At 38.1% G+C, this 22,876-nt stretch overlaps 1 protein-coding gene across 6 annotated transcripts in view; it reads right to left on the bottom strand.

Moving 5' to 3' along the window:
- The window catches only part of VEZT (vezatin, adherens junctions transmembrane protein), an 87,213-nt gene that overhangs the window by 19,789 nt on the left and 44,548 nt on the right, over positions 1-22,876 (bottom strand). The window contains exons 10-13 of one of the 6 annotated variants that reach the window (XM_083859259.1): positions 22,365-22,465; positions 21,008-21,215; positions 9,361-9,491; positions 5,662-6,908 (exon numbers count right to left, since the gene is read on the bottom strand). In XM_083859259.1, coding sequence (XP_083715385.1) covers positions 6,822-6,908; positions 9,361-9,491; positions 21,008-21,215; positions 22,365-22,465 — 527 coding nt within the window. In that variant the 3' untranslated portion in view covers positions 5,662-6,821. Of the gene's footprint in view, positions 1-5,661; positions 6,909-9,360; positions 9,492-15,958; positions 17,135-17,172; positions 17,919-19,650; positions 20,263-21,007; positions 21,216-22,364; positions 22,466-22,876 lie in introns of those variants that run through there. The other 5 variants (XM_083859258.1, XM_083859257.1, XM_083859260.1 and 2 more) reach the window with 5 other exon arrangements.

The raw sequence follows: 22,876 nt of genomic DNA on the forward strand, positions 1-22,876 counted from the left end.
TTAGTATTAAAGTTCATCTTTGACCTTTCACCTTTTTATGTGGAAGAATTAGTCAGAGAGAAAAAAAACATTCCTCTTTGCCCTGGCTTGCTTATTATGACTCTCTCAAGAATTTCAGTCTGGGGCTATTTGCCAGAACTATGTTTAGCTCTAAGAGGAGAAAAAATCTCCTCGCCTCTTCAAAATGCCACCATCCAAATTTATCTCTCAGCTTTTACTTAAGACCTTGGGTTTAAAACACTCTGGATTAAATTTATCCCAGTAGGAGTAAAAGCTTTGCTATGCCAGTTTATATTTACTGAGAAAAGTTTATCTGGAGAGCTGCTTGCTAATAAACTTTCTTATTTTATAAATTCCTGGTGTTTTAGAGGTGAAGGAAGCCAGAAAGGTGTCCTGTAGAAGGTAAAATTTTTACTTATGCCATAAAATGCCAGCCTGTGATAGTCATGTGTTATGGAAGGCTTTAATAAGGGTGACAGGAACTTGAAAAACACTGAAAACTTTGACTGGTAACATTTACATACCATGCGAGCAAAGCAAAGCTTCAAGCATACTTGAGTTTTATGCTTGAAGGCACAAATTCATTGCTTGTGGTGGAAAGAATAATGAAATTCCTCCATGTCATAACATCACAGAATCAACCAGGTGAATTGTAATGGAAAGGGCTACATTCCTCTGACAGTGATGGTAATTGCCAAAGGCAGCCCTCTAATTTATATTCACTTAGAAAAGTTTCAATGCAGTGTGCATTCATGCATTTTTGGAACAGAGGTACCTACCCCTTCTATCAGCCTCTTCATTTTGTACAGTTATGGACCACACATATCAGAGAAGAGCAGTGCTGTTTGTAAAGCACTCTGTAGGCAATCCCACAGCGACAGAAGGTTCCATCCCTATCTGCTTGTTATCATTTCCATTGTTAGCCACACTGAAATGCTGTCAGAGCTCCAAATGAAACAACACAGCCAGTGTGCACCCCACCACATTTTGGCAGTAGGATAATGCCCATGGTTACAAAGCCATTGTGGGACCAGTGTTGGAGCTTCCTCATCTATGTGGCAGTGAAAGGCTCAGTTGGACAACACTACACGTGAGGACCAAGTCAAAGTGCAAATCCCTGGCAAAGGGAGCAGAGGCAGTAAGCTGGGCTGGAAGTGGCTGGGGGTTTCTTCTCATGTTCTCTGTGCTCCCACTGTAGGCAAGGAAGGAACATGCAGAACTGAGGAAGAATGATGAGAGATAGAGAACTAAGAGCCTGAATGATCTGTGTAATGAAAAACATGATAGGGAAGGAGATGGAAGGGGAAGTTATGGGAGGCATTATCAAAAAGAAAAAAAGCAGGGAGAGAAACATAGTACAAGATTTGAGGAAGAGAATGAAATAAGAATAGGACAACCAAGAAAGAGTCAGGAAAGTTAGAACAAATGAGTAAGAATTTGCCTCAAGGGAAAGAACATAGACATAAAAGGGTCCCTGTAGCCAGAGAATCAGTAGGTGAAGCCAAGTGCTAGTGTCATTTCCACTTGCTGACATACACTCAAAACTGTACCCCAAGGAGAGCTTATAGGATTTCCTTTGTTTTGATGCTGACACAGCTCCCAGCAGTGAATTTAGGTACGAGGACAGAGAAACAAGGACTTTTACCATAATGTGACAGGTATTATGTTGATGTAACTGTTCATTACTTCCAAATCTGTGCTGCTCTGAGTGCTCTTCTCACACAGGTAAATAAAGCTCTTCATAGTAATGAGACTAATGTTATTTAACTGAAAGAAAAATGTTTCCGAGTAAAACAGTGCTTTAATAATTTTTGCCTATAGAACTGAAAATGCTTCCCCCCCCCCCCCCAATTACCCATAAGTAAAAGCAGTGTTTTATGTTGCATTTGTTACCAGTTACATGACAGATTAACACATACTGGTATGAGTGTAAGATGAAGGCAATTCAGTGGTCCTTTGGATTTCCTTCTGGTGAAAAATACATCCATTGCTGCTTGAATATGCATTACCCTGAAGTGTTTATGGAGTCCTGTACACTGAGAGCTTCCCTGAAGTAAGCCAGTAAGGTTTCCAATTGTTTAACACCAGTAACATCCCACAACGGAAGAAGCCTTGGATAGTACATCAGCTTCAATGATCCTTACAAGTTCAAATCCAATTCAGTCAATTTTCTCTGAAACAAAGACTCCTTTACACTGCCAGAATAATGACAGGGGCCTTCATGTCAGCACAAATCTGGCCCAACTATGTCTCTGACTGAGAAGAGGCTATTGCTCTCACATTCCTTCTTTTATCTAGTGTTTCAACAGGCTTTTCCTCAAGCCCTACATCTGACATCATCCATATGTTATATCTGTGTGGAACAGTCTTTGCAATATGTTGGAAAAGTATTTCTCTTATTTGAACTTGCTCTGGTAATTTTGAATCTGGGGACATAGGATTAGTGTCACACAATCACATAGATTGTGGGATACTGTGACTAAAACCTGAAGCAAACAGAAACACTCTAAAAATCCAGAAGGCTGCCTCCTTTCATTTGTTGACATCTTACAACAAAATGTATCATTAACCCAACTTATTTAAGAATTCTAGCACAAAACAGAATTTGGCTTTTAACTTTGTTGAGAATGTCATAAATGGCAGAAATCTGTAAATGCCAGCTTCAGGAAACATTTGAATGGTTGAGACATCATGAAATTCACTTCAGAATCAAAATCAAGTTCAAAACTGTGGAAATTAGTGTTGGGAAATATTTCTGGATCTTTCTGAACAGCTCTGCATTAGCTTTAGTTTTGTGTTTCACTTTTCTAGGGAGAAAAAATTGCTAAAGTTTCAGATTTTGCCCATATTTTGAAAACTTTTGTCCTTGAATATCAAACCTAGTTAATTCCTATAGGTTTATAATAATTTGTCAAAATAACCCTGGGCACCTTTCTTCTCTAGAAAAGTTTCCTAAGAGATACAGCATTTAAACAGGAAAGTTCATTGCTACTTACAGTAGTTTAGAAACAGGATATCCTACTTTACTCCTTCTTGTTAAAAACACAAAACAACAACAAAGAAAAACATTTTGTTAGCATATGAAGAGAAAACCCAAACAAACAGTTGTTTTCCCCTATGTCTAAGGCAATTTCCTGTGTTCATCTTCAAAGATGTCATATTATGACACACCTAAACTGAAATGTTACCAGGCTGGATGGTGGGTTTTGAATGTCCATGAAGCAGCCTGCAAAATGTTGTTGTGTACACTCCCATATGGTCTTTGGAAATCTTGGACGGACTGGAAGAATGTGAGTTTTATTTTTTAATTCTTAAATAAAATAAAGTATTTTATACAAGAAAGTTGTGAAAGCTGAAAGCCATAATAAAGTTGTAAGTCAGGCTACCTAATAACCCTCTTTGTTTTTCAGTCTATCATCTTCATTTAGAGTAAGAGGTTGCTCTTGCCAATTCAGCATTTTTTTGTTCTCTTCTTTGGCAGATGTATATCCAAGGAAAGCTGCTCTTTGCCAACTCTGTTTTTAATGGGTACAGCCAGTCTATTAAAGACCTTAAAAAATAGCTAAGACAAAGAGTGATTATCACATGGGTTACTTCCAAGTGATTTCACGTTCAGGTATTTTACTTTCCATCAGCACTGGTTTTAATAATTTCATTCTGAGACCTTTCGCTTCTTTGTTTATTTCCTTAAATAAAAAGCACTGTGACTCAGAGCAGCAAGTCCAGCAGTCTCGGTATCAAAGTACTTGGACATTTTTGGTGTGTTTACAAGTTCTCCATCTTGTATATTCCTTCCTGTCCCATTCAACAGTTTGGGCTGTCTAAGCCCAGCTGCTGAGTCACAGAATCTTTACTGGTAGTTACTGTCACGGAAGAAACAAGAAAAGAGAGGAAGGTCCTGGACCTGTTTCTTTTTGCATGCCTCACCAAGACTTAACTTGTTTTATGGGCTGTTATATTTACATTTTGTCACTAGTCATAAAATCTTAATTGCAATTAAAGGAGAAATTATGTTAGCCACCTGTCTTCTAGCAATTAGCTTCTTCCTTTCATTAATAGTTGCAGAGAAGCTTTAGAAACATAACCTAGTGGTCAAATCCTCATACTGAGCATACAGCTCCTGGAGGGAGCACATCCAGGACCTAAAGCATGTGTTGCAACAGTTGGGTCTCTCATAGAAGTTTTCGATGCAGAAACAAGGACAAGCAGAAAAAGGAAATAATTGCAACTTCTGCAATTTATTTACTTCATGGCTTTTGGAACCGTATAATTATTTTCAATTTACAGCTGATTAAATCAAGATTCAATCAATACCTCATGCAGGTAATGATGAGGATGAGGATGATGATCTATTAATCTACTATTAATAGCTAAGAAGCAGGTGATAACAGTGACAAGAAAGAAGAATACGGAATATAGGCCAAAATGAATTCTGCAGTCTTTTGCTGAGCTGCTCTCAGCTAGCTTAGACAGGTCATGGAAAGTCTCTTTCTTTGACTTCTTTTTAACTTAACAAAACAATGTATTTCATTTATATCAAACAATGGCATGTGTTATAGTTGCAGTCCATTCATCTCTGAAGGAAGCATGTCACTTCATGTGCACACAAAACAAATACTGGAGTGGCAAAAAAGTCAGGGATTGAATATAATAGATAATTAACAGTAGCATTTTCAAACACATTAAATACTGGCCTACCATGCTTTCTCTCCAAGTTCTGTTCTTCATTAAACTCTGGACAGATAGATTTAGGCTGGGTGGTTTTGTAAACACTTCTGTGAGGGATTGAAAAGGCTACACTGGCCTGTGGAATTCCAAATTGTTATAAATGTATATTATAAAATTGGCTTTTCGCAAGATGCGTGCTGTATGATTAATAATGTTGTGGTAAGGATATAGGATATAAGTTTTTTATTTCTGCTGTTAGTAAAAGAAGATTAGGCATAGTAGTAGTAGTTGATATATTATGCTTAAACTGTCTGTTTGGTCGGGATAACATCCAGTGAACATGTAAAGAAGACTCTGCTATTGATATACCAACTATCAGCATCTCCCATCTGAAGAAAGTATGGACCAATGCCCAAGCTGGAGCTGATATTGAAGACACAGCCACAAAACACGCGTGCTCTAAAAAGGCGGACCCAAGGAGGGACCATACAAAACAGTTCCTGGAATATGGAAACTAGTTTATGGAAGAATATGAATATTCATAAACTGATGCAATAGAAGGAGTATTTAATGAATGTCTCTGAGATAGCAAGGTGTGGACTTTGGAAAAAATAGCCCTTGGAATCCTCTTCCAAACCTCTTCTCAAAATTTGCTTCCCTCAGGAAGTCCACCAATATCTTAGCGAATGTAAGCAGAAACAACCATCCATAAGACTTACAGGCTTCATCATTCAGTACATTTTTTGTTTATACCTCGAGTCCCATTACAGGTTTCTTCTTTACTATATTATAAAAGTACAGACTACACTGCAAAATTAAGCTGAATACAATAAAGTTGATTACATGTTGGGATCAGTAGAACAATATAATAGAATTCTGAATGACTGGCTTTTTGAGACTGGTTTGGATCCACCTCAGGCTGACCCACTACACTAGATCAGTTTACTTGATATGGTTTGAGTACTTCCAATATGAAGCAGCACAGTAGAAGAATGAGAAGAACGAGTTTTAATGAAAGAAAGAAGAAATACAGCAATACAACTGATACAAAAAGTACACAATATAACACATGAGTCTAATAAATTAGCAGAAAACTTGAGAAACAGGAAGAAAGTTTCAGATAGTTGAAGAAAGAGGCTTGCTCAAAAAGATACAATCTTAAGTCTTCATAGATACAGATACATTCTTGGCAGTATAGGAAACATACAATTCTAACATAGAAAATATTGACTGAAGTGGTAGTATCAATTCCTGAAGAGTATTTGCATATGGTACATTATGAAGTATACACACAGGCAATTTAGCATTCAAGAAGTCTCCAAGTAAAGGAAAACATTATAGATTCCTTTTTGGTAGACAGACATCTCCTTCTAACAGCAGCAGTTGAATCTGTTCAGTATTCAATATCAAAACAGAGAAACCTGAAAACAGCAAATAGTAAGCAAGACCTTTTGCTCAATGAATTATGCACCAATTTGGCAGCAAGATTCAAAAGATAAGAAAAAATACTCCTCCCTCACCTCTTGCCTTTCATGATCAAATTATTTCCCTTCTTCCCAGTAACCTTTTTAGCCTGCCTTCCTGGGGATGTGAATTAGGTGAGAGTGGGTCATATCTAAGTGAGAAGAGTGGTCAATAGCTGTTAACCCTAAAATCAGATCAGGGAATGTTTACAGGAAGAGGTGCACGTCAGCCACAGCTTCTAACAGCAGCAGAACACAGCCTTTGATAAGTTCTGATACAAAAGTCTAAGCATTATGAGGGAACCAAAAAGCTCCAAATAAAAGGAGCCACTCTGTCTTGTTGCTGTTCTTTTGGCACTTTCACAGCCTACAAATGAAGTCTGTCTCTTAGGAGTCACACACAAATAGAATACATCTGCAGAGCACCTAAGCCCCGTTCCTGGATTGAAGATCTACCTGCTACCAGTGTCCTCAACTGACACATTATTTTCTTCCTAAAGCTCCATCTACACAGGCATTGAGGTGATGCTAAAAGGGGTTTTGCCAACAACTGCCACAGCACAGAGGTCTCTGAAGGATGATGGAAAGGTACAATGGGAAGCATGTGACACACAGAAAAACATTCTTCAGTCATCACTTACCCAGAAAAGAGTAACCAGTGCTCATTACTAAAGTGCTTGTACCAAGGAGTCAGCAAAAAGTACTGCAGAAACTATTGCCAGGATTGCTTAAAATTAATTTCATCTTCAGGATGAAAGTGGAATTATAAATAAAATTCTGTACAAAAAAAAAAAATCAAGCAAAGTGCTAATACAGCATTTTTGCATCCCTCTAAGATGGAACAGAGAATAAGCATTCTCTATTCCATTCAATCATTACTAATTGGAGGATGGATAAGCTACATCCACTCCACCTAGGCAACTGTCAGGGATACAGGATAAAGGGAAAAGATGATACAGGCATTAGTGAGGCAGAATTTTATTACAGGTGCTGAAGAAATAATAGCAACTAAAAGGACTTTAAAAGTGGTTAGCATTACAGTTGAGAAAACTACTTCTGAAACTGGGGGAACCCAGGCACAATTTTAAAATGGCTTAAAAATAATCCTGGTGATGTACATGATTAAATATATAAAAAAAGACTTTAGGTCCTGATTCATATCCATGGGAAAAAGAATGGAGGTAAATGAAAGTACAAAAAAGAGAAACAAAATAATTCGGGAAAATATCATAGGCAGGAAACCATATCACAACAAAAGGTCAACATCCAGGAATGTCTTCCTGCTACTGCCTACATCCAACCCAGAGCCTGAGTTCTTGGAACCCTAGCACAGCCAGCCCCCAGGCTTCATACCTGCTTTAGGGACCTGCTGCTCTAAACCTCCTTGAGGCTCATGGAGTGAACTGTGTTTAAAGCAGCATCAGCAACTGGCAGGGCGGGTGCAGGGGAGACTCCACAGACCTGAAGCACATGGGTTTTCAGTGCAGTAGAAGGAAGATTTCACACAGAACTTAAAGGAAGAGATGCAGAGATTGATTACACACAGCTTGAGACAGCAGCACCAAGTCTTTCTGTGGAAATGAAACACAGATAAAATAGAGGCTTTTTAAAAAAAGCTGCTGAAGACTACCAGTCTGGTGAGCGTTTCCTGTCTCTACATGGACAAGAAATTGTGGATCCTTCTCAGTGTCTACAAACTTCAGAATGTATCATGTGATTTCCCTCTATAGCCCTGCCAGAAGTCTCTTGCTGCAATTTGCTCTTTTGAACATTTCCTCTTACATTTTAGCTCTCATTTATTAGCCAATTAAGCAGCAGCTTATCAAGATTGTTTTCTTTCCCTTCTCTGTGGTTCCTTGGCAATCTATGCTGCCTTTAGGCCCTGTTTTGGGAAATGTTAAGACTTAGCAGGCAGGAGATGTTGAGAAACATGTATTTGTTTTCATGTTTAAGACAGGGCAAATGGGCATACAGGCACTCACAGCAGCTCAGGCGCAAAGCCTTGATAGGTGAAAACAAAGTGAAGCAGCTCTTCTAATAAAAGACGTAAAATCAGGTTTGAAATACTTCCACAGTCTGCTTGATAGAATACAATTCTTTTGCCTTTGGATAGCAAGAATCAAGTTTTTGTTTACCTTTCAAGTAAGTAACTGGATGGTTTGATATGAGAAAAATACAACCTCTTTGCTAGACAAGCCTTGCAGTGGGATAACTGGCAATACACATTTACATCATAAAGGGGTGTGTGTGTGTGTGTGTGTATGTATGTACATATGTGCATGTATGTACATATGTATGTATGTATACACATTTATATATTTATAAAGCTGATTCAAACCTCTTAAATTAAGAAATAATTTGTTTATGCTCCTCAATAAAAATTCAAAATGCTTCAATTTGGGGAGATTTAGTAATATTTGTATTCTCAAAACACATGCTCTTTACCCATGGGAAGGTTTAAGCACAACTGATAGATCCCAGTGCTTCCTGAGCTCAAGATCAGGCAGCTGTGGAGCCAAAGAACGTTGGCATAGCAGCTGGAGAGTACCTGGTCAGCCCCTCTGCTGAAAGCAGCAAGCTTGTTTAGGGAAAGGCAGACTTAGCCATGACTGTGCCACCCTCCCGTGGGAAAGAGCAAGTAAGGCTCATGTAATGAGGAACATGTGTTCAAGGGTCAGTCTTGCTGAGGAGGCATTACCATCTTATAATCATTAAAGAGCAAAGGAAATTCCTGGGAGTGAATGTTCTGAAGTCCAGGAAGAAACAGGAAGCCAGGTTGAAATGTAGGTCAAAGCTTCCTAGGAGGAATGTCAGGACAGACATTGCACCAGCCCTAAGAACCCTTCTGTTTATAAGTTTATGACTGAGAATGCACAGCACTACCTTGGATTCCTTCTAGCCCATCATTGCATAAAGTTTAGACAAAGGCCTCAGAATGAAGGTAAAAAAAGTGGCCAAATTCCTCAGCAGTTAGCAACAGAATACTGGAGAAGAGCTGAGGGCAGCTAAGAGGGAAAAGAGAGACAATCAGAGAAAAGGACAGACCTAGTAAAAACTGAAGCTTTGAAAGATACCTGCAGAGTCCCCGCGCCTAGCTCAGCATTCCTGTGGTCACCCCCTCAGGAGAACCCTTGGCAGAAGTGGCTAAACCAGAAGAGCTTCTCCAGCCCAGGCCCCATCTTTTGCAGATTGGCCACTAATGTTTAAGTTTCTGTTGGGGAAAACTTACCTGGTGCATTACAGATAGTCCCATAGGTGAGAAACAAACTATAAAACCTTCCCCAATTGGTTTGTGTGGCCTATGAAAAGGAAAGGTGGGAAGGAAAAGGTTCACGAGTGGGATTGCATATGGCATGGATGCTGCAATAGAAGAAGACAGACAATAAATCCAAAATGCTTGTAAAGCATCTTGTTCCTATTTAGGTTTCACTCAGCACTGTCCTGTGATCACTGCAAGCTTTGCAGACCTCAAGCCCACAGGTGCCTGCAGACCACCCGTGAACACTCACCATGGGACATGAAAAACTTGGACTGCATCATACTGAGCAGTGCAGGAACAGCCAACATGAACTTGTTTAAATTTCACCAGCTGTGCCTTTGGATGAAAGATCTACAGGACAGTATGTAGATTTCTGGCTTTTATCCCATCATATAGTTAAAGCCTTTTATTATTGAAACACACATATCAAACATTATTAATAGCCCACATTTGTGGTGCTTCTCTTGAGATCAAATGCATGATTCTCTGTCAGTAATGGCTACTGAAGATATTAAGCACTGACGTTTCTCTTTTTGTTTGTTTAGGAATGGACCTTTCTTTAATAGCACAAAGTAACGGAAAGGATTGGTCACTCTCTCTTTTGGAAACCTGAGATTATTTTCAGTTCTCATCCATGCAGCTGGAGAAGGTCAGGAAGCAATCTTTAAATATTAAGATTTGAGCATAAATCAAGCCAACTAATGGCACTTATTTTGGAACCTTGTACTAGAGTTGCAGTTATTTTTAAAATGCAACTTTAATTTTTTTTTTCAGTAAGCCACAACTACTTATAAGAGCCAATATACACCAAGAGTGTGGTATAAATTTGAGTTGCTATACTGTTTTGACTGTATGCTTCCCATTAGGGTGCCTGCCTTCTGTTTCAGTTCTCAAGTGAGAAAGTCAGTACACAACACTAGATCTAGCTATTCCTGTTACAAATACAGGTAAAAAGAATTTGTGTGATATTTTAAAATGTGAACCTCTTAAGAGTGGTGGTAAAGGGAGAGGACCATGGGTATCAGAGGGTCCAGAAGGGTGAAATGAGTAAGTAGAAAAAAACATGCACAATAATTTCAGTTTTACTGGCAGTATCATCAACAGTTCCTAGAAACTTTGGGGAATAAGACACAAGTGGTCTTGGGCAGCCTAGGCCTTAAGAACAACAACAACAAAAGGAATCAAAATGAGTGAGGAAAATAATGAGTGGCATCATCCTCATTAGGATTGAGGAAGCCAGCTACAAGTTACAGCACTGATGCACTTCCAGGCCTATCCATATCCTAAAGCACTGAGTAGTTACAGAAGCCAGCCTAGATGAGGGACTGGGGTTTCATGGCCATGAAGTGATTTAAGCTGTCACAGAACTGCATCCCCTAAAGCAAACTGTCCATGAGGCCTGTAAGATTTAAAGCTGAGAAGGTACAAGGGTCCAAATATGCTGATCACATGAAAGTATTCAAGTTTTGGTCCCATTCAACCCTTTTACAAAAAGCCACTTTGTAACAGAGAAACTTTTTCCTTGTCTACTAAACTGTAGTCACTTTTTCAGAATCCTGTGTTCAATTCAGAAAGTGTAACATGGGCTAACAGTGCGCTCACCCTGTTGAACCAAGTTGTGTTCTGAGAAGCTGCCAATAACCTGAGCCATGGCAGTTATTCTGGAAGGGAAGGCAGCACATCAGGAACAGTTTCATATCCAGCTGCTCAAGCCAGATTGTTTTATCCATCTACAAAGCAAAGTTCATGGGAGGTAGATTTCACCCCTACCTATGACTGTGTCTTATCACACTTACACTACCATTACCTCTTATATGATTTCTGCACAAATTTCTAAGTTGAATAAATCAAATGTATTTTTTAGCATTTAAAATTCAAGGAGGCACAATAAACACATATACAGGAAGGAATTAAATATTATGAGAAAGCACACCACCAAGCATTTTAAAAATTAGCCACAGAGGCCTTCGGTTTGATCTCTGATATCCATATATCCACTGCCATGTTTCTTGTGTGATAATGTATTTTGCAATGCATACTTATTCATCAGAGACCAAAAAAGCTCTGAAAGTCAGGCTGAAATTTAAATAAGTGTTTTTGGCATCTTTAGTTTGTATTAGACCAGGTGTCAGCTGTTGGGACATCATTTTGTTTTAACAACTTTTTGTTTTGTTAGCAAAGAAAAACATTGTCCAGCCAAATCCCGCTGACAGTGAATAAATATTTCTCCTCCATCAGACCAAATATTTTCATTTGCCATCCTAATAGCTAGGGCTAGAAGATCTGAAAGTATTTTTCTTTCTATATGGACTCAAATGATATTTGAATGGTTTGGTGTTTTATGGGAGGTAATTATTACTCTCTACTCTGCATTGCTGAGGTTAGTCTGGAGTACTGCACCACACTTTGGTCATTATACATCCAAAACTGGAGAGATTTCTAAGGAAAATCAAAAGGCAGAAAACAAGACCTCTGCAGAAGGACTGAGGAAAGTGTAAAATCAAAGAAGTTTATTGACAAATCTTCTCATGTGTACAAGATGGTAATGATTGATGTGAAGATGACCACATAGTGGCACTGGAACTAAGAATAACTGACCAAACATGAGGCTGAGCAAATCTATGGAAAAGGATTCCATCAGAACCTGTTAATCTGACATCCACAACCACTGGTTCAAGAAGTCCCTGAGCCACAAATGGCTGAGGAATAGCCTGGAGAAGTATCACTACACATAGTCTTCCCTCTGCATCTGCTTAGTCCCTGTCACAGACAAGACCCCAGAGCAGCCTGGCCCTTTACACTGACCAAGTGCCATTCTCACACTCTGCTTGCCTTTTCAGATGAGATAGTATGAAACTTGTTAATTCTAAAAAGCAATTAGCCCTGGGAACAAGCCACTTGCAGAACAACAGCCACCCGTCACAAAATAGTTTAAAGGACAAGGGCAGTTTAGTGTACTTGTCCTCTTGTTTGTTTAAAAAAAAAAAAAAAAAAAAAAAAAAGGAAGAAAGGGATAACCTACAAGATTACAAAATTCAGTGTGGGCAAATGACTCCACACAGTCCACCATGTAACTGGGTTTTTACTACCAAAAAAATTAATGAGAACATTACAAATTTTGCACTTCTGATAAACGTAAGATTTTCAATATTGTAACAAACAGCCATATGGAGACAGATGTGCTCAGGACAAAGTCTGAAATCTCAGTAAAACTGGCTTCTCTACCAGATTCCATCTTGCATTTAGAAATCTAAGTGCAAGATCCAGTGATGTCCAGCAGTCTCTGCTGGGAGTAAAACTGTGTCATTTCTATGACTGATGGCAGAAGCCTTCACATTTGCAAATCTTGCCTGTAGTTGACAGAGTCACATTTGATAGATGCTCTATTATCTGTACCTCTCTACATTTGCTTCTATGACACAACCATTTAATTTCTGTCATGAATACATACACTAAACAAAAGGGACAAGTTACCTTATTATCACAGATCTTTGCCTAGATTTAAGCCTTTACCTAGATCTTCAGCTGTAAAGTGAAGCAATATAAAATGATGTAGTGTTAGACTGCAATCCAATCTAAAAAGCAAATATTGTCTTTGGAGGGCTTTCCAGGTAGGACAGAAGGAGAAGAAATTATTTAACCCTAAATAATTACTTGTTTCTGTACTTCACAGAACTACTAATTGGAAATGGGATAGGGAAAATGCATTTATTGTTAGCTCTGCTCTTCACAAAGGATTTTGGCTGCTGATATTCTTTGTCATAACCCATAATTTAGTATGGACTTCCTGCTAAATGTTTCAAAAAGTTACACAGCTCTAAGAAGCAAATGTTCTGTTTTCACAAAAATCCCTATCTCAAGTAAAGAGCCAAAGAATACAGAACAGAACTGAGACCTTGACATGCTCAGTATATTAAGACAACTCACTAGAGCTAATGCACACTTCGGTGGTTCATAAACATTATTTTAAAGGCAGCAATAAATTATGCCAAAAAATCTGTCAGATTCGTGAAGGAACCTACAGCACGTATATATAGTCATTTCAAATGACATAATTATGAGGAAATCTGGATCATAACAGAGTGTATGACATACATAGATGGAACCTGTTTATCAAATCAAGAGCAGTCAGGCTTTATGTGCTGTACATTGTTAGCAATATTTTTCTTCAGAGAGAATATTAAATGGATCAGAACAAATGGCCTCATGGGTGCTTCATACAGAGGTGATGAGAGGCAGAGAAAACAAGTGAGTCCAGGTGTTCATATGGGCAACTTCTAAGACTGAATTAAATAAGACCACGGAAATCAGTTAAATTGCTTGTAGAAAATCTATTTGTTCAAAGTAGGATCAGGACTTCCTCCAAAAAGTGATCATTTGATCATAGCCATGTCTAATGTCAAGGCTGTAATTTCACACTACACCATCTTTGCCAATAGTGTAAATGTGGGCAATCCTGAGTATCAGGCCAGCAACACAGTACGTGCTGATACAACTATTTGTAGTAATTGCTGTTACTACATTGCTGCAATAACAATGGTGAAAAGCAAAAAAGCCTAAAAAGGGTGAATTTTTGACCCAGGTGGACTCATGAACTGGTTTATAACATGGCCACAAAACCCCATGTTGACACATCTGCTGGATGAAAATGAACAACTCATGATGGATGGGTTTTTTAAGGCCAGTTTCATTACCAAGACCAACATGTAATAAAACTAGGCCCCAAGTGAGCCACCAAAGTAGATTCTCCAGGATTTTTACTAAGCACTGCAGCAAAGGAATAAAGAGATAGCAGCTTTTATAAATGTGAGATCTGTCATAGATTTCACTACCAATGCAACTCAGGTTACTACTGACTTCATCTGAAACTGTAGGCACAGTGATAATTCATATCCGAAATCTGATAGTATTTCCAGGTTGGTATCATAGCCATACACACTGTCAACTATGATTTGGATCCCACAGAAAAAGGTCAGGAGTGCCCTTTCTGGGATACACAACATCAGATCATGAGATGAGTTCATGGAAAAATATTAATGGAAGATATATTTAGGCTGCCAGAACAATTGGCTAGGAACAAAACAAACAAACAAAAAATATCTGGGCACTTTGTGAACTCAAGGATCTCAAGTCAAGAATGAGGAAGACTTCTTCAGAAGCATGGACAATGCTTCAAACACAATCTATCCAAAGCAGCTATTCTAGACTTGGTAAAAAAATTGCTTACCACAGAGAAAATAAAAGTGTTTCATCATCTTAGCCTAATCTTTATTTACAGAAGAACATACTCTACCACTTAGAGGAAGGTTATCTTCTGAATACATTATGAAAAGCATCAGATATTTTTTCTACAACCTTCTGAAGATATCAAGCACTCAGCTTCCAGTCACTGACACAAAATAAAGGGCACAGAACACAGTGTTACTGGTCAATGAAAAACGGCAAACTCTTCCCAAAACCTGTGTGTGAAGGAGAAGACAGGCTTTATACAATGAAAGAACACTGTAAGTCATACTCCTTTCTCTATCAGTTGGTGTTTCCCTCTTTACCATCTGTGAAAATGTTCACACATTTCACAGTGTTCAGGCAAAATCAGTAATACAGGCCAGGGAGCTGAAAGGAAACACTTGTTTTCTGACATATCATCAAGAGTTCCACCCTAATCTGCTGACTTGCATTACTTTCCCCACTTTCCATGACACCATCCTAGGAAAGATATTGCTCTGCACCACCAGCATCTAAAAACCCCTTTACTCTAGAATCTGCAAAACCTAATAAATACTCTAAGCAACTGATGCAGTGTTTTGTCCTGGAAGGGTATCTGGGTCCAAGTAGAGTATTCCACACAAAGAAGTGGTGCTCTTGCCATTATAGACACGTGAGCTTTGCTTCATTTTGTGTCACAGAGCAAAAGGAAGAGAGGGCAATGAAACCATTAATCAGCTCCTCTGTGAGGTAAGCATAAGTTCCCTGCTCCTTGTAACACCACCACAGAGAAAAAAGCAACTTTCATAACCTCATACCAAACATCCAGACTTCATCATCAGTTAATTAAGTTACCAGAAACAAAATACACAACTGTAGTTCTCTCATGGATTCTTAATCCCACAGGTTAAAGTTGTGATCTAGGAAAAGTGAAAGAACATTAGTGAAAAGCAAATATGGTGTTCAAGCAAAATACTGCATGTTGTTAAGCTCTCAGATAATTTCCTTTAAGAAAATTACTTCAGGATGTAAGCAAAAATGTACAATCGATCATTATATCAAATCAAACAATTACATTAAGGTTCAGTTTACAAAAGGTTAACAAACAATTAATAGCTTGCTTAATAAATAGGTGTTTGCTTCTCATCTCTGTCCATCCAACAGACAGCTTCTAGCTGTCTATAGTACTTTCTACTGCTGTTCTTATAACCTTCCCTAAAATTTACTTACAACACATTTCTCTAACATGGATTACAATTTATAGAAATCATTTATTAACCCTTCATAAAATTCTAAATAAACCTTAATATGAAGCATGACTAACTTTATACTATTTCAGCCCCATACCCCAGGACACAAATACTAGCTCTTTCAAATTTTTATTTAAAACTCTACATTTTAGCTGAGTGCCACATCACTAGTTGCAGAATCACAAATGTCTATTGTGGCTTAGCCAACACACTGCAGACATAAGAAATGAAACAAAAGTGGTGGGGGAAGATCACAGGGAACAGTTCAGGTTCTTCCAAAAGAAATGTCCTGGCTTTTTTTGTTGGAACAAACACTGATACCATGACAAAAGAATCAGAGAGCAAAAAAACCGGAGTCTGTTGTAAATCAAAACATTGTTTTTCCTTCTTTTTAGAAACAAACAAAAAAAACTACAGTATGTCATAATATAAATAAATAAAAACCAGAAAACACAAAGGTAAATTCCAACCCCTATCACTAGGATCTTAAAAAGGGAACAGCCATCTATTTCTTGGATGCAGCCTAAACTTCTCTTACCTGCAAATTTTCAATATACTGAGAAGTCCTATTTAGTGTATCAGTCTTAGGGAACATGATGTATTATATTTAGGTCTCCTTTTTCCCATCCAGTATTTTCAGCTTCAACCCCCCACCTTAGTTTTTTTCCATCAAACTGCCTGCTGTTGGTTTAATAAAGTCCAGCTCAGACTTATATTTTTCCTTCACTTTCAGAGCCTCCCATCATTTTCACAGTTCTCCACAAGGTCTTCATTTTCCTGTGTCTTTTCTTCTTCCTCCTCCTCCTCCTCCCCATCATCTCCAAAAGTCTCTTCCTGCATTGTAGTAAAAGTGAAAGACCTGGCAGCAACTTGTGCAGCCAGACCAGATGTGAAGTTAAAATCTGTTGATATGTGGAGCTGGGCCAGCCTATCCTTGATTTTTGAATGTAATGCATCCTTAGAGGGAGGCTGTGAAGCCTCTACACCATCCACACTGCTTGGCTTGAGTTCTTCAGCATCCCCTTCACACTGATAATACATTCTTTCTTCAGCCCCCATAGAAACATCCTTATCTGCAGTACTGTCTTTGTTTTTCTCCGTCTCAGGATCTTCATACAAATATTCTGTCCTGCTTTTGTCAGCAGCATTCACTTCTGGATTAGAATATTTTTCTTCAGATTTATCACAACTTTGGCTGCAGTCCTGCTTTTCTGTATCTGAATTCATATGTGATTCCACATTATTTAGTAGCTTCAATGGCTCTACAGGAGACAAGGGTTTCACTGCAGCTTAAAAAGGGGGAAAAAATTAAATGATAACTGAAAGCAAGCTGATACATAAAAATAATTTTTTTGCCTGAAAAGATGCAAGATTATAAGAGTTAGAATTACTTTAAAAAATCCCAAAGCAACAGAAACACAAACCACACCAAAGTGTAAAATAAGTGGTTTCTAATCACAAAGGTGAAGTGAAATGTGACAGTTACTTGCAACTATTCCTTAAAATCTGTAGTACGAAGAGACAGCACAAAACTGATGGTGTTTAAAGCCAGAATCAAACACAGAGGATGTATTTAGTATTAAAGCAAAACCCAAGTAAAACTACCATACTGCATACATATTCAACTGTCTTCTTGTGAACAACAGTTCACCTAATCCACTAAAGACAGCTGGTAAGTGAAAGACTCCTTAAAGGCAATATCTCATCTCATACACCACAACATACAAATACAACACATATCTACACAGTCAGGTCAGGTGTCCTCACAAAAAAAGTATGGTTTAATTTAGCCTCTCTTGAAGTTAGTAGCAGCAGTGAGTCCCATTGCCTGCAAAGGGATGCTTGCCAGGAAGTCTCTCCTCCCAGTGTTAAGGGTTAGTGTAACTCGGTACAATCACTCCTTGAAGAACAGACGTCTCTCATTTTAAGGAAACGATATAATGTCCATTTCCAAGTAACAGATACCCTAAACTGCAGCAGCTCCATTATAGTAGCAGCACGAATATAAATGAGAGAGGCAACAGCAGATTCCCAAGTTGCATTTCCCTTTCTAATTCCATTCTGACTTTACTCCTGTAAGCAGAGATGAAAATAACTCTGGGAAATACACAAACTTTTAATGGGAAACAAAATTTATGGTATTAGGATTTTTCAACCGCATCCTATTTCAGTAATATTCACTTTAGCTGAAGGCAGGCACATCGTTATGGTTGTCATATTGATAGTTATTGTCATTAGTATACTGAAAGACGGTGGCATTGAATGTGTATTGTACTGTTTTTGTTTAAAACCTTATATACCAAAGGAGCACTGCTCCAGACTTGTCTCAGTTGTTTATGGAGTAGTTCTTTCCCTGTCTCATAAAAATATATGCTGCTACTTATTTCTGCCCATTTGCTTGAAGAGACAGGAATATGCACAGTAATCTTGTAATATGGGAGCAAACTGCTTGCCTGCTTCCTCCAAAGAATACTTTGAAAGGGAAAATTTCTCAAAAAATAAACAGATATTTGAGATTGGTAGCTGGCCTGTTTGTGGAGTTGACAAACTAATAAACAGGGTGAAATTCATCAGTTTTGATAGCATGGGTTTGCAAATCTGATAAATAGCTATATAACAACTGTTGTATGGACAAGGTGGGAGAAGGGGAAACAGCTGGAGACAACACAACCACTGACAGAATGAACTTTTTTGCAGAGGAGAGGTAGGGAAAGGCTATAAGAGATTTTGCAGAGAATAAAGTTGTTTTACAGTGTTTGACAAATGGAAATGAAGCTACTAAAAATTTAGCAGACCTTTTCAAAAGCACTTCCATGTAGTGGCTCAACAGAAGGCCAAAGGACCAGAAACATAGGCTTACTACACTCCAATAAACTACTTACTACCTGGACTGTAAGAAGTATTACCATGGTACTGGGCCTTGGAAAACTTGCTTTAGTCTAGTGCTCTGCTAAGATGATGTTTTTTTCTTCTGGAATCCAACCTATCATCTCCAATTGACCTCATGTTGTGTTCTTAAGACATATCAACTTGCATGGAGTTGACCTCTTATGTGGAAACCTTCCCCAGCCCCCCCTTAAATAAACCAAAAACTCTCATGTCTTCATTAGGACAAGTAAGAATGGCTGGCTGGGTGCCCTGCCTAACAGATAAAAGCCTCTGAATATTTCAGGATCTTTTTCCACAATAATCACAAGTTAGGAAAACACAGGATTTCTGGAATTTGATTGTCCTGTAAAAGCAAGATTCAAGAGGACTATGGAAAAGTGGTATCATGGCCATCCATTGGCTTGGGCCAATGGGACAAGAATATGAACCTTTCTGGGTTTCAATCTTTAAGATAAAGCAAGTCAGAAATGTGGAAAGTGCAGATCACATAAATGTCTCTTTAAGAACTGATTTGTGTATGGATAAACTAAACCATTATATGCCAGGGTCCAAGATATCATATTTACTGACTTGTATTTCTTTTGAAGAAATAAATAAAAAATAACAGTAGAAGATGTTATATCTGGTGTACATACCAGTCTGTCAGATTAGACACATACAATCTGAGCCAAAAGGAGACAATATTATTACTTTCATAAACTGCCCTCATGTTTTCCAGGTTTATACAGGATGGAAATAATCAAAGATTAGTTAGTCCTATGCAGCTGAAGAAAATCATACTTTATTCCCTCCTCACCCTTTTATATCTAATCCTAAACCAATGTAATATCTATACATGGAAAGGAAAGGGAACCAACATGAACCACAAAAGCTTTCTGGTGAGCTGTTACTGCAAACTACAGGAATCAGCTGACTCTTTCCAGCTATGGCCACAAATGGTCTGAGAATATGCTGATATGGACAAGTATCTGCTGATTAGGTAAGGGAATATCCTATGCAAGTCCTCCTGACAAAAACTCTTTCTGCAAGAGTTTTACTAGGTCTGTCAAGACTTGAACTGGATATAGGATCTCTTCTTCCTCCAACAGTTAGGAAAGAAAGACTTGAAGAAATTTCTGCAAAAAGTTGTGTGGTGTCATATCTAACACAAGAGGGATAATACAGAAATCCTACTCCTGAGCAAGCTCTGGTGCAATTTGATGTCTCAGGGGTTTTTAACGCAACTAGAAGAGAAACCAGTACCAATGGTCAAGTGATCTCTTTTACAACAGTTGTACCTTAATGGATAAAAAGAAGAAAATTGTTAAGAACAGATATTCTTGATAGTTTGATATCAAAAGAGACAGTCTCATAAATAGGTATGGTCTGTTACTCTGTGTTCCTAGTAAATTACTGAAAAATTGCTATCCATGGTCATTTTTCTGGTAGACACTGTCAGAGGCAGAATCCTTGGATATGGTGCCAGACTTGAGGGTTGTTTTTCGTAACACAGAACATGAAACCTTTTAGAAAGCTTTTCTTAACCTGTCTTTAGGAAGAAGAAATGAAAATAAGGAAAATTTTAAAGACAGTAAATCAAATAGCTCAAGCAGTGAGAGGAATCAAGTTGTAACAGACAAACTGTCTTGTTGAGGCAAGAGAAATTTTCATATTCCTGCTTTCAAGTGCAAGTGGATGGAGCTACCCAGCAGCCCTCAGAGCTACTAAAGGCTAGTTTGAAAGAACTCTTCCTCTTAGATGGTTGGGGCAGGGGGGTGGTCTGTGAACAGATTCTGTATTCACTCTCTCATGGAAACAAAAGCCAGTTTTATTATTTTATTTCTCTAACATTTCAAAGTCTAGCTCTTCACTTAACCTATAAACTTTTATATGTCCAAGATAATTTCTGCTGGTTTATTTGAATTCTGAAAAGTAATTTATTTATGCACCCTGTTAAAAAATCGTATTTACTGGAAAGCCATGAAAGAGTCAGTTTAATCTGCATGGTTTATATCCTGACAGCTTTCTTTATGCTGTCTTAATATTTTTGTGTGTTTAATATTTTAGCTCAGTGTTTTGTTTAAAGCCAAATTCCCACTTCTCTGAGTTCATTTCAATATATAGTAAAATGATTGCTAAAATATAAAGAGATGGAATGGCAACTAAGACCACACAGCTCTATCAAAGACACTACTATAGCTAAGCACTGTCTGAATTCTAACAGTCAGAAATTCATGGCAAACAGACACCTATGTTTTCTAAGGAAGGAATTAATTTTCAAAAGAAATGCTTACCATGTTCACTGAATAGTAGCTGTTTCCACTTCTGTCTTTCAATTTCTGAAGCTTTGAATCCCAGTACAGATTTCAATTCTTGTAACACCCTCTTAGATTCCTGTCTCTCTCGCTCTTGCCTCTCTCTTTCTTCTTGGGAGAAGTAGTAAAAATCTTCCCTTTTGTATTCATTATCTGTATCTGAATAATCAACATATGCTTCCAGTTCCTAAAGAAAGAAAGGAAGAAACAAAGGAAGAAACTCTTGATCTTCACTGTCAGGGTGGCCTCAATCCTACAATCTGACTCATGATCAAGTGATGCCAGCACAAGCCAACCACAGTAATAGGATAAAGCCCTGTTTGAGCAGAGCCAGTGGACCTGACACTGCTCTTGGTGACATCTGTATGATTTTTGAGCAAGTCCACTCATTAATGGGATTTACCTTCATACATAAATAGGATCAAGCGATATACCTTGAAAATAGGAGGCCATTTCTCCATAATTACAAGTGGAAATAAGCAGTGCTGATGTGGGTTGGTTTTTTTTTTTAATTTACACTGTAACCAATTTTTGGTAGTCAGGTATCTTGCTAATTTAACTTACATAAATCCTTATTAAGAGGATATAGAGAATAGCAAACTTCTCTTCCAATTTTTAATATATTGGATTACAAGCATAAAAAACAGAGCAGCATTTAATAAAACTCAATAAAGTAATTAGTCCCAGCTTTTTGATATGGAAAAACATCTAGAGAGAATACATGTAGGGGAGAAGCAAGGGAAGGACAGAGCAGAGGATGGGTGTTCACTGTGCTTTCAGAATGCATCTGCCACTCAGTTCTGGGATGGAGGAGACCCACCTCTCTTCAAGACAGCCCAACCATCACCCAGGAGTTCCTCAAACAACACAAAATTGTTCAGTGTTAGAGTAAAAAGATATCCAAAAATACAGAGACTAAGCAAACGGAAGGCAGGATGGTTTGTGCTCAAACCTGTCACTTTTGCAGCTGTGTCAGTTTATCCAGCAAAAGTCAGACTATTTCATATACTCCCTTTTAGCAATTCTCACTCTTTATTACTCTGACTTGTGTTGCTGCCCTCCCTTGGTCACTCATTTCTAATGATATATATGAGAACTGAATACTAGTGCTCTTTTTTCCAGGATGGGGAATACCTCCCCATGGAACAGCAAAAGGAATGTACACGATTTTTTTCTACAAGTCAAATTTTGAAGTGGCACTGGCCACTTACTTGTCTGTCTTGGCAAGACAACAAGGTCACTGCACAAGCAACTGAAAAAAAAGAATGGATACAGCAAATAATCCCCAATTATTATTTAAAATGTATTTTAAATTATCCTTTTTTTTTTTTTTTACCTGCTCTTCAGGGATTGGATCTTTGTTTTCTATGTATATGGCAGGCTGTGTTAAAGGTACTGTAGTATGCTGTAGGTTGTCACAGGAAACTTCAATTTTGCCTTTAGGGGAAAGAAAAAAAGGGATTTAAAAAAAATAAAATTGAGTATTGAATGATGTTCCTGACTCACTCAGGCAGGGTCCAGGTACTTTCTTAAGCAGGATTTGCACACATGAAAGAAATGGTGAGAAGGCTGGTTAGGTTACACTGAAACACTGTTAGAGAGCACTTAAGTAACTTGGCTGTTTTGATAGAAGCTGGGTCCAATGGAATTGTGCTGAAACACTTCAACTAACAAATCTCAGAAATTTTATAGACTTTGAAAACCTGCAGATGGCAAGGAAAATCAGTAAAACCAGAGAAGAGACTTTCTTCAGAAGTTAAAAAAAATATAGGTAAAACAGCTTCAAAAAACTGGAAAATATTGGAGGAAATAATGAAGGAAAGTTTACAGGAAGATACTTGTGAGGTA

This window comes from Zosterops lateralis (genome assembly GCF_965231275.1).
Source record: "Zosterops lateralis genome assembly, chromosome: 4".
Classification (NCBI taxonomy): domain Eukaryota; kingdom Metazoa; phylum Chordata; class Aves; order Passeriformes; family Zosteropidae; genus Zosterops; species Zosterops lateralis.